Below are 11,484 nucleotides of genomic sequence, written 5' to 3'. Positions count from 1 at the left end.
ACTGTTAAAATCTCTCTCAACTTACACTCATTTGCTGAACTTTTAAGTTATCATCAAATTGTTTTGTGGTAAGTGGAAAATTAAGTTGTAATCAAAAGAAAATACTCTTTCAACAACATCATCATTTTTTTTTTTTTAGCCTCGTCGATGATGTACAGGCAAATTTTAGTTACCTTATATTGGTGATGCTCTTCTCAACCACATCGACACTTTTTGCTGCAGCTGAATTGGTTTTATCGCAAGATATAACCGCTCACGTCATTGGCTATTTGGCCTTTGTACCCACCAGTTTGGGTCAATATTTTATGGTCTGCTATTATGGTCAATTACTTATCAATAAGGTATTTAAAAAAAATATTACAAGATTATGAGGGGTCAATTTTAAATACCCACATTTTAGAGTTTATATGTGAGTGAGGCGGCTTATTGTCAAACCTGGTATAATGGCTGTCAACGTTATAAGAAATCACTATTGACGATTATGCGTCGAGCTCAAAGGCAGAGTGAAATCAATGCTGGTGGTTTTCAAACCACCAATTTAATGGCATTTGAAGCGATAAGCTGGATGAGATTTTTAGATTTTTCCAAGTTAATTTGTTGTTGGTTTTTTTAAAGGTTATGCGTATGACCTATCAATTGTTTGCCATATGGAGTACTATGATGGGACCAAAATAGACAGAAATTAAATTAATATTATTTTTTTAAATTAAAAATATTAAAATTCTTTAAATTTATTCACATTTAAAATTTATTATATCCAACACCTGTTTATTTGATTATTGTAGCCTAAAAGTATGCACCACACATTTTAAATATATTTTATTTATTTATAAATTAAAATAAATGCAAGTTGTTTTCATAGATAACTGTCTAAGTCTGGGAAGAATGAAAATAATCGTTCGAAGAATTTTTGGGTAACTCCATAGCATTATTTTTATGAAAATAATATAAATAAAAAATCACAACAGTTTTAAAATTTAAATTTTATTATATTGTAGTGAATATTATTAAAATTTAATTGTGCAGTAAAAAATGAATAAGCTTGCATCAAAATATCTTCTCCTTCAAATGTTTTTATCGAATACAGCATGTTTCAGTACAGCAAAGATACGATAACTTTCACTCATAACCTAAAAATATAGTCATTTTGTTAAATTGAATAACAATTGATTCGATGCGACAATTCCTTGGATCAGATTTCCCTCAAATGTCCCTTACCTAACAAAATCAACATCTCTCAGTCCTTTAAAAATATTATTTAAAAAATCCGCGCATCTATAGGCATGGAAAATCGTAAATAATTAAAAACAGTTGCTCCTAATTCGGATTTGTAACCACATAAGACATTGGTGCGTATAAATGGTGTCACAACGTATACGATAGGGATGACAGAACAATATACAATATAGAAAGGAGTATACTTGTCGTCATAATGTATACGACAGGGTAGTCAGAGATTTCAAATAAATTTTTTTTACTATTTTTTAAGACCCATTTAGGCGTGGATTTTTGAATAAGATTTTGTAAGACCTATAGAAGCGTGAATTTTTTAAATAATATATTTATTTTCAAGACCTATATGCATGTATCAGCGTACTGAGAATCTGGAAGGAGCATTTTGAAAAACTTCTGGTATCAAATAGTACCGGTGAAGAGGATACCCAAGAACCAATAATAGATGACGGTATAGAGTGTATACCACCAAGGTGATGTCCGAATAGCAATCAATCGGCTGAAGAATAATAAAGCAGCAGGTGGCGATGGGTTACCAGCCAAACTATTCAAGACTGGTGGTCAGATGCTGGTAAGGAGCATGTACCAGCTGATTAGTACAATTGGGCTCGAGGAATGCATGCCAAATGATTGGAACCTCAGCATCCTCTGTCCCGTGCACAAAAAAGGAGACAAGACGATATGTGGCAACTATAGAGGAATAAGTCTCCTTCCCATCGCATATAAAGTGCTATCCAGCGTGCTGTGTGAACGACTGAAGCCAATGACATTATGGGACCATACCAATGCGGCTTCAGACATGGCAAGTCCAACATTGACCAGATTTTCACTCTGCGCCAAATCCTGTAAAAAACCCACGAAAAACACATCGACACATACCACCTATTCGTTGACTATAAAGACTAAACTGCGAAAAGTCCAAACTTATGGTGGTATCAACGCGCAAGACGTACAGCAGACTCGGACCAACTGTGGAACTTGAGAACTACAGCTTCGAGGTAGTGAACGAATTTATGTACCTCGGTACCGCCATAAATAAAAATTAATGACATCAGTTTTGAAATTCGGAGAAAGATAGTGTTGGCCAACAGAGGCTACTATGGTCTGAGCAAACAACTCAAAAGACCACTTCCCGCCAGACTAATCTCATACTCTACAAGACGCTGATACTACCCGTGCTATTATATGGATCTGAAGCATGGGTACTTACGCAAGCAGATGAGGCAGCTCTTGGAGTGTTTGAGAGAACAATTCTCCGAAAGATCTATGAGCCGATCTGCGTTGACGGTGGATATCGCCGTCGAATGAACCATGAGTTGTACCAGCTGTTCTCGGACATCGACATTGCTAGACGTATTGAGCTGCAGCGACTACGTTGGCTAGGTAATGTTGTGAGAATGGATGAAGATGTCCCAGCCCAGAAGGCATATAAAAGCGAACCAGCTAATGGTTCACGCAGAAGGGAAAGGCCAAGAATACGTTGGATCAAGTGGAAGACAACATTGCTGAATATGATTTTTCAAACTGGAAAATCTGCGCAAAAGACCGACGCGCCTGGAAATCTTTTTTAAGCTCGGCTTAAATAAACGCCTCTATAGGTCTTGAAAAAATATTCTTTAAATAATCATCTATAGGTCTAGCCTTGTTGGCTATTGGAAAAAATATTATTTAAAAAATCCACGCCTCTATAAATGTTGCCTTGTTGGCTATTGGAAAAAATATTATTTAAAAAATCCACGCCTCTATAGGTCTTGAAAAAATATTCTTAAAAAACCACGCCTAAATTAGTCCTTGAAAAATATGATTTAAAAAAAAATGTGGGCTAATAATACCTGTCCTTAAAAATCGATCCATAGAAATCTCTTCTCGTGAAAATTATTTTTTTTTAATTCTTACCATACGAAATGCCCCCAAGGAAATCGGACTCAATCCATATGCCGTCAATTTCAGTGATTTTTGAGCCCGAGTTATAATCACCAAAACAGATTTTTTATATGCTGTGGAAGCATTGTACCAGGGATGATTATAGGCTGCTGTGGCAATATTTTCACTCTACAAAAAATTATTTAAAAAAAATCTTCTTCCTAGACTAAAATTTACTCACAGATGACATCAGTTTTTGGCCATAGTGACAAATCAAATAGTACTGGCCAACGGTACAGGGCAGAAAGGCAGCATATCCCAAAAGTTCCCGGCCCACACCTTGAGTTAGGGTGTAAATGCCGACACAACATATTGTGGCAGCTGTCGAAATTAAAATAAACAGCAACTGGACACCAAATACCGCGTTGATATCGGAACCAATGCTAGAGAATGAGGGGAGATTAGTTTCCTTCAAAAAAAAATTGATCCTATTTTGGAACTTACTTCAATAGAATCTGATGTTTTCGAGAAAATCCTGCAATAAATTCTAAATCTTTAGACGGATTTTCCAAATCCGGTTGATAGTGTTCCAAAGTCCTGATTAAATAATTGAAATGCATGCAAAGTTGCATGGTGTAGCACAGCAGCCAAATATCTCCACAAATATTTGAAATCACAACAAATTGGGCATGCAGCAGTTCGAGGCTATAGGTGAGTAAATATGCCGCAGGATTGCGATGATCAAAACTATAGGGGATATCATAGAGTTTGTTATAACCAAATTGGGCATCAGCCACCCCACCCAAACGAGCAACGCTGATTATATAGACAATGACACTTTCCATTAGCGGTGAAATGACAATAAATGCTACCGCTCCAATATAGAAATAAATTACGGACAACATCCATTTGGGCCAGAAGAAGGTGTTAACATGATAGTCCACCCTTTCTCGTCCCGATTTCGGATAGATTTCCTTTAACATTTGATTAATGGCGCCTGCATCCAGGAGACGTCTTTGATATGCCAAATATTTCATTGTGGCAAAGAGACCATAGTTGAAACCCGAAAGTAGCCGCAAAAATAGTGTCAAATTGGGTATCCCAGCCAGGGTCATTAAAATGACCTGCTTCGAAATGAAATAGAAACAATAGAGGTGCCCAGAAAATACCATCACAGCATACAAACGCATGAGGTAAATTTGCCATTTTGGACGTTGCAGATTTTCGGTAAAATCCCGACCATAAATTTTCATTAGAATATTTGGTAAATGGCAAAAATCTTGAAAATCTTTTTGAAAATTCGCCTCGGATTTTTTTACACGAATTACAGACATTTTGTCTTCTTTAGGCACGCAACGAAACTATGAAGTAGTTATCGAAGGTCCTCACGTTGAGGACAATTCCACACCTTTCTGACTATTAACGAACTCTACAAAGCTGTTAGAAGGCAACTTATGAATTAATAATAAGCAAATCACTTCAGTCGCACCTAATAATTAAATAAATAATAAAAACAATTGCTGTAAATAATTAAAAACAATTGCTTCAAATTCGGATTTTTAACCACAGAGGACATTGGTGCGTATACATGGTGACATAACGTGTACGACAGGGGTGGTAGATCTATCTGCTATCTAGAATGGCGTATACTTGTTGTCATAATGTATACGACAGAGTAGTCAGAGACTTTAAATAACATTTTCTTACTACTTTAAAGACCAAAGAAGGCGTGGATTTTTTTAAAAAATATTTTTTTGAAGACCCATAGAAGCGTGGATTTAATAAATAATATTTTTTCAAGACCCATAGAAGCGTGGATTTAATAAATAATATTTTTGCAAGACCCATAGAGGCGTGGATTTAATAAATAGTACTTTTTCAAGACTTATAGAGGCGTGGATTTTTTAAATAATATTTTTTCAAGACCCATAGAAGCGTGGATTTAATAAATAATATTTTTCCAAGACCCATAGAGTCGTGGATTTAATAAATAATATTTTTCAAAACCCACAGAAGCGTGGATTTAATAAATAATATTTTTCAAGACCCATAGAAGCGTGGATTTAATAATTAATATTTTTTCAAGACCCATAGAAGCGTGGATTTAATAATTAATATTTTTTCAAGACCCATAGAAGCGTGGATTTAATAATTAATATTTTTTCAAGACCCATAGAAGCGTGGATTTAATAAATAATATTTTTGCAAGACCCATAGAGGCGTGGATTTAATAAATAGTACTTTTTCAAGACTTATAGAGGCGTGGATTTTTTAAATAATATTTTTTCAAGACCCATAGAAGCGTGGATTTAATAAATAATATTTTTCCAAGACCCATAGAGTCGTGGATTTAATAAATAATATTTTTCAAAACCCACAGAAGCGTGGATTTAATAAATAATATTTTTTCAAGACCCATAGAAGCGTGGATTTAATAATTAATATTTTTTCAAGACCCATAGAAGCGTGGATTTAATAATTAATATTTTTTCAAGACCCATAGAAGCGTGGATTTAATAATTAATATTTATTCAAGACGAGGATTTTTAAAGAATATTTCTTCAAAGTATTAGCAGACCTCTAGGCGTGGATTTTTAAAGAATATTTCTTCAAAGTATTAGCAGACCTATAGGCGTGGATTTTTAAAGAATATTTCTTCAAAGTATTAGCAGAACTCTAGGCGTGGATTTTAAAGGCTTAATTTTTCAAAGACTGACAGACCTTTATTTTTTGAAGGATTAGAAGACCTCCAGGCGTGGATTTTTTAAAGATTATTTTTTCAAGGATTAGAAGACTTTCAGGCGTGGATTTCTTAAAGATTATTTTTTCAAGGATTAGAAGACTTTCAGGCGTGGATTTTTTTAAGATTATTTTTTCAAGGATTAGAAGACTTTCAGGCGTGGATTTTTTTAAGATTATATTTTCAAGGATTAGAAGACTTTCAGGCGTGGATTTTTTAAAGATTATTTTTTCAAGGATTAGAAGACTTTCAGGCGTGGATTTTTTTAAGATTATTTTTTCAAGGATTAGAAGACTTTCAGGCGTGGATTTTTTAAGATTATTTTTTCAAGGATTAGAAGACTTTCAGGCGTGGATTTTTTAAAGATTATTTTTTCAAGGATTAGAAGACTTTCAGGCGTGGATTTTTTTAAAATTATTTTTTCGAGGATTAGAAGACTTTCAGGCGTGGATTTTTTAAAGATTATTTTTTCAAGGATTAGAAGACTTTCAGGCGTGGATTTTTTAAGATTATTTTTTCAAGGATTAGAAAACTTTCAGGCGTTTTAAGATTATTTTTTCAAGGATTTTTTGGATTTTTTAAAGATTATTTTTTCAAGGATTAGAAAACTTTCAGGCGTGGATTTTTTAAGATTATTTTTTCCAGGATTAGAAGACTTTCAGGCGTAGATTTTTTTAAGATTATTTTTTCGAGGATTAGAAGACTTTTTTTCAAGGATTAGAAGACCTCCTGGCGTGGACTTTTTTAAGAATATTTTTTCAAGGATTAGAAGACCTCCAGGCGTGGGCTTTTTTAAGAATATTTTTTCAAGGATTAGAAGACCTCCAGGCGTGGATTTTTTAAAAAGGAATTTGTAAAGGACCTCCAGGCGTGGATTTTTTAAAGAATATTTTTTTCAAGGATTAGAAGACCTCCAGGCGTGGATTTTTTAAGAATATTTTTTTCAAGGATTAGAATTTTTTATAGCCGTGGATTTTTTTTTTTAAGAATATTTTTTCAAGGATTAGAATATTTTTTTAAGGATTAGAAGACTTTCAGGCGTGGATTTTTTAAAGAATATTTTTTCAAGGATTAGAAGACTTTCAGGCGTGGATTTTTTAAAGAATATTTTTTCAAGGATTAGAAGACTTTCAGGCGTGGATTTTTTAAAGAATATTTTTTCAAGGATTAGAAGACTTTCAGGCGTGGATTTTTTAAAGAATATTTTTTCAAGGATTAGAAGACTTTCAGGCGTGGATTTTTTAAAGAATATTTTTTCAAGGATTGCCAGGCGGGCATCCTATATCGTATTCTCTAATTCATACCACACACACCATCATAATGGACACAAGTATAATGTCTAAGTGGTTATGTACCGATAACCACTAATGAATGACTGAAGAAGACGACCAAAGTGGGAAGACCACAACCGCAAAAAGCAGTTCATAAATTTATTTCATATGATTTGCATACTCTGCTGAATCGAATCTAAGGCAGCCATGGTAGCAGAAAAATGCCAGGGCACAGCCAACCACAACAACATTAAGGAATTCCAATTGGAAGAGAGAGAAGGAGAAGAAAAAGATGAAGAGGTACTACAATAAATGAGTGATATCGAAGAAATTACATTACAGATGGAAGTCTATCAACAGTAGCTCGAAATTATGAAGCCACTATAGGGCGTAAAGACAGAAGATGAAGGCAAAGTTGTGGGGATGTGAGACACGTAGGCCCATCAACATATGAACTGTCATAAGCAGGCAGGCACACATGAACCAGATAGAACCTTCGAACAATGGAACAACAGCAGAAGCAGTGTTAAGCATATAAAATTCCTCTAGGGAGTCACAGTCAGAACAACAGCAACAACACTACCGACTTCTTGTAATTGTTGAATCCATTGTTGTTTTAGTTGGTGTCAATGTTAAAATTGTGCTGATGTTTCAGCGTGGGTGGGTGGTTGGTTGGTGGGTGGAAGGGTATGGAGGGGTGTGGTAATTGTTAAATACATCATCTTTGTCGTCAGAGGCGACGTCGACATTTTCGTAATCAGCAACATTGCAGAAAGTTATGAGTTCTTCCACTACGACTGGTAATAAAGATGACGACTGTCTGATGTCTATCAGTGAAGAGATATTTGCAATAAGTATGCACATTAAGTTAATAATAGGGTGTAACGAAAAAGGGGTGTATTTTTCAAAGACTAGTTTTTCCACAAGCCAACAAGGCGTGGATTTTTCAAAGAATAGTTTTGCCACAAGCCAACAAGGCGTATAAAGGACCACGATCTGTGAATCTGCAATTGGAATGTGCGCACTATGTGCAGAACTGGCGCAGTGTTCGCTTTGGCGGATGTACTCAAGAAGTACAAAGCCGATATTATTGCCTTACAGGGAATGCGACGAAAAGAACTGGCGTAAGTAAATCAGATGATTACCCCCTGCATTATAGCTCTCATGAAACGAGACATGAATTTGGCTGCGGATTTATGGTTAACAGGAGAATAAAAGACCTCGTTTCCAGATTCACTCCAGTAGATAAGGGAATTGCTATAATCCGTATAAAAGCGAAGTTCTTCTACATCAGTCTCATTTGCGCCCATGCTCCGACCGAAGATAAAGATGAACAGACCAAAGACATATTTTACGAGCGCCTAGAAACAGCATATGATTGTTGCCCTGGCCATGACATTAAAATTCTGCTAGGAGATTTTAATGCAAAAAATCGGAAGGGAAAATATCTTTGGCCCCACCGTCGGAAAATTCAGCCTCTATTAAGAGACATCAGACAACGGCATGAGGTTGATTGACTTTGCGGCAGCAAAAAATATGGTAGTTAGCAGCATCAGATTCAAGCATCTCGATATACACAAGGCCACTTGGATTTCTCCCGATCGAACAACGAGAAATTAAATTGATCATGTTGTGATAGACGGAAGGCATACATCCAGTGTTTTAGACGTCCGATCGATCCGGGGAGCGAATATCGATTCGGACCATTACCTAGTGGCAGCCAAGGTACGCACTCGTCTATGTAGCAGCAAAGGTGCGATATAACGTATCACGGAAATTTGACGTCGAAAAGCTGCAAACACAACAAATGGCAGAAACCTACTCCGCTGAACTTACCCAATTGCTTGACGAAAGCACCCCTTGTCCCAATAATAACATAGAAGCACAATGGCAGAGAATTGTCCACTCCCTACAAACTGCAGCAAAAGCAACACTTGGGTACCAAAGACCACCATCAAAAAAACCGTGGTACGATCAGGAGTGTCGTAATGCTATTGATATGAAAAACGCAGCGTATAGGGCAACCCTGCGGACAGTAGCAACACGTAATGCGATGGAGAACTATCGGGAAAAAAAGGAGAGAGGAGAAACGTATTTTCAGAAAAAAATAAGAAAGAGAAAGAAAAATGTGAGCTTGAGCAAATCGAGATGTACAGGAGTCAGAATTGTGTCCGAAAATTCTACCAACAGGTAAAACACCTAATCGAAGGTTTTGGTGCGGGCACATCCTCCTGTAGAGATGAGAAAGGAAACCTGGTGACAGACACATACAGCGTGTTGAAGATCTGGAAGGAGCATTTTGAAAAATTTCTGGTATCAAATAATAACGGCGAAGAAGATACCCCAGAACCAATAATAGATGACGGTATGCACCAGTTAATTAGTACAATTTGGTAAGAATAATGCATGACCAATGATTGGAACTTCAGCATCCTGTGTCCCGTGCACAAAAAAGGAGACAAGACGATATGTGCCAACTATAGAGTGATCACATATAAAGTGCTATCCAGAGTGAATGACTGAAGCCAATGTGAACGACTGAAGCCAATGGCCTGGCAAATCCACCATTGAAGAGATTTTAACTCTGCGCCAAATCCTGGAAAAAAACCACACGAAAAACACATCAACACATTCCACCTATTCGTCGACTATAAAGCCTCATTCGACAACCCTATCCGTTAAGAGGTGTATAAAGCCATGTCTGCGTTTGGCATTCCTGCAAAATTAATTCGGCTATGCAGGATAAGATCAGCAGTTAACGTCGGAAAGGACCTCTCGGAGCCCTTTAATACCGAACGAGGATTCAGACAAGTTGATAGTTTGTCGTGTGACCACTTTAACATCCTGCTGGAAAAGGTCATACGAGAGGCAAAAGTGAACATAAATGGCACTCCGTACACCACACAGCATATGTTACTCGCCTACGCCGATGACGTCGACATAATGGGTCGAACATTGAGAGCCGTAACAGCCACCTTTGAACAAATTGAGAAGGAGTCTGCCAAAGTGGGTCTGGCAGTAAACGGCGAGAAGACCAAGCTGATGGTATCAACGCGCAAGATGTCCAGTAGACTCGGACCAACAGTGGAACTTGAGAACTGCAGCTTCGAGGTAGTCAAAGATTTTATATACCTTGGTACCGCTATAAATAAAACTAATGACATCAGTTTTGAAATTCGGAGAAGGATAGTGTTGGCCAACAGATGCTACTATGGTCTACGTAAGTAGTTCAGAAGCAAGGCCACCTCCCGCCAGACCAAACTCACACACTACAAGACGCTGATACTACCCGTGCTATTATATGGATCTGAAGCATGGGTACTTACGCAAGCAGACGAGACAGCTCTTGGAGTGTTTGAGAGAAAAATTCTCCGGAAGATCTATGGGCCGATCTGCGTTGACGGTGAATATCGCCGTCGAATGAACCATGTGTTGTACCAGATATTCTCGGACATCGACATTGTTAGACGTATTGAGCTGCAACGACTGCGTTGGCTAGGTCATGGATGGAAAATGGATGAAGATGCCCAGCCCAGAAGGTATATAAAGCGAACCAGCTGATGGTTCGCGCAAAAGGGGAAGGCCACGAATAAAATGGAAAGACCAAGTAGAAGACAACATTGCCGAAAATGGTCTTTCTTTTTTTTTTAATTTTTCAACAGTATTTGCATAGGCCACACAGACAAAAGGCATAAATAATTATTATAAAAATTCGACTCTACTTGGAAAAAAAAATTAACAAATTTCTCAAATTATTGATGATTTTTTTATTACCCCGTTTTTATTGTTGTTGGGCAATATTTCGTTGCTGTTGTTATTTTTGTATTATAGCTTTTTTATCATTCTTCTGCCGAAAGACAAAACATCTTTTAATTGAAATCATTTATATTCGTTGAATAAATTATAAAGAAATTGATGAAAAAGTTTATGCCAGGCAGTCAAATTTGTCTTTTTGTCGTTTCATTTTCAATGAAGAACAGACCCACTATTGACTCTCCCATACGCATAAGAAACGAAGAAAAACCCATTGGCTGTTGTCGTCAGTCAAGCATTTCATCTCATTTATTCGATTAAAGTATATTCTGCATCGTTTTGCCTTCACTGTCTTCGTTGATAGTTGTTCTTCAGTGCTGAAGAAGTAACATGACTTGAAATTGACACAAATGACAGAGTCATAAACTTGATGTACATTTTCTTCATTCAATAGCAAAGAGATCACTCATAGAGCAGCATTTCTACCAATCATGTTGGAGAAAGGAAATTGCGAGAAAGTTGGGAATTAGTATAGAAAAAGTACCTGAACGGAGCACACTAGACAAGCAAGGCGACTTTATTGCACCACATAAATGTCAACGATACCCCCATTCAATGCAACAA

General features: G+C 36.7%; 1 protein-coding gene across 1 annotated transcript; it reads right to left on the bottom strand.

The window, feature by feature from the left end:
• Positions 1–1,064: 1,064 nt before the first annotated feature.
• LOC133323737 (odorant receptor 85f-like) lies at positions 1,065–4,302 on the bottom strand. The gene is made up of 5 exons (XM_061532662.1): positions 4,279–4,302; positions 3,601–4,220; positions 3,338–3,539; positions 3,130–3,285; positions 1,065–1,130 (listed from the first exon to the last, which is right to left on the bottom strand). Exons 1-5 carry the CDS (start codon positions 4,300–4,302, stop codon positions 1,065–1,067), a joined length of 1,068 nt encoding a protein of 355 aa, XP_061388646.1.
• Positions 4,303–11,484: the final 7,182 nt, after the last annotated feature.

This window comes from Musca vetustissima, unplaced genomic scaffold (assembly GCF_032173495.1).
Source record: "Musca vetustissima isolate MV318-11 ecotype Yass unplaced genomic scaffold, APGP_CSIRO_Mvet_v1 utg104951, whole genome shotgun sequence".
NCBI lineage: Eukaryota > Metazoa > Arthropoda > Insecta > Diptera > Muscidae > Musca > Musca vetustissima.
Note: the sequence above shows the minus strand (reverse complement) of the source record. Positions and strands in the feature narration are given on the sequence as shown.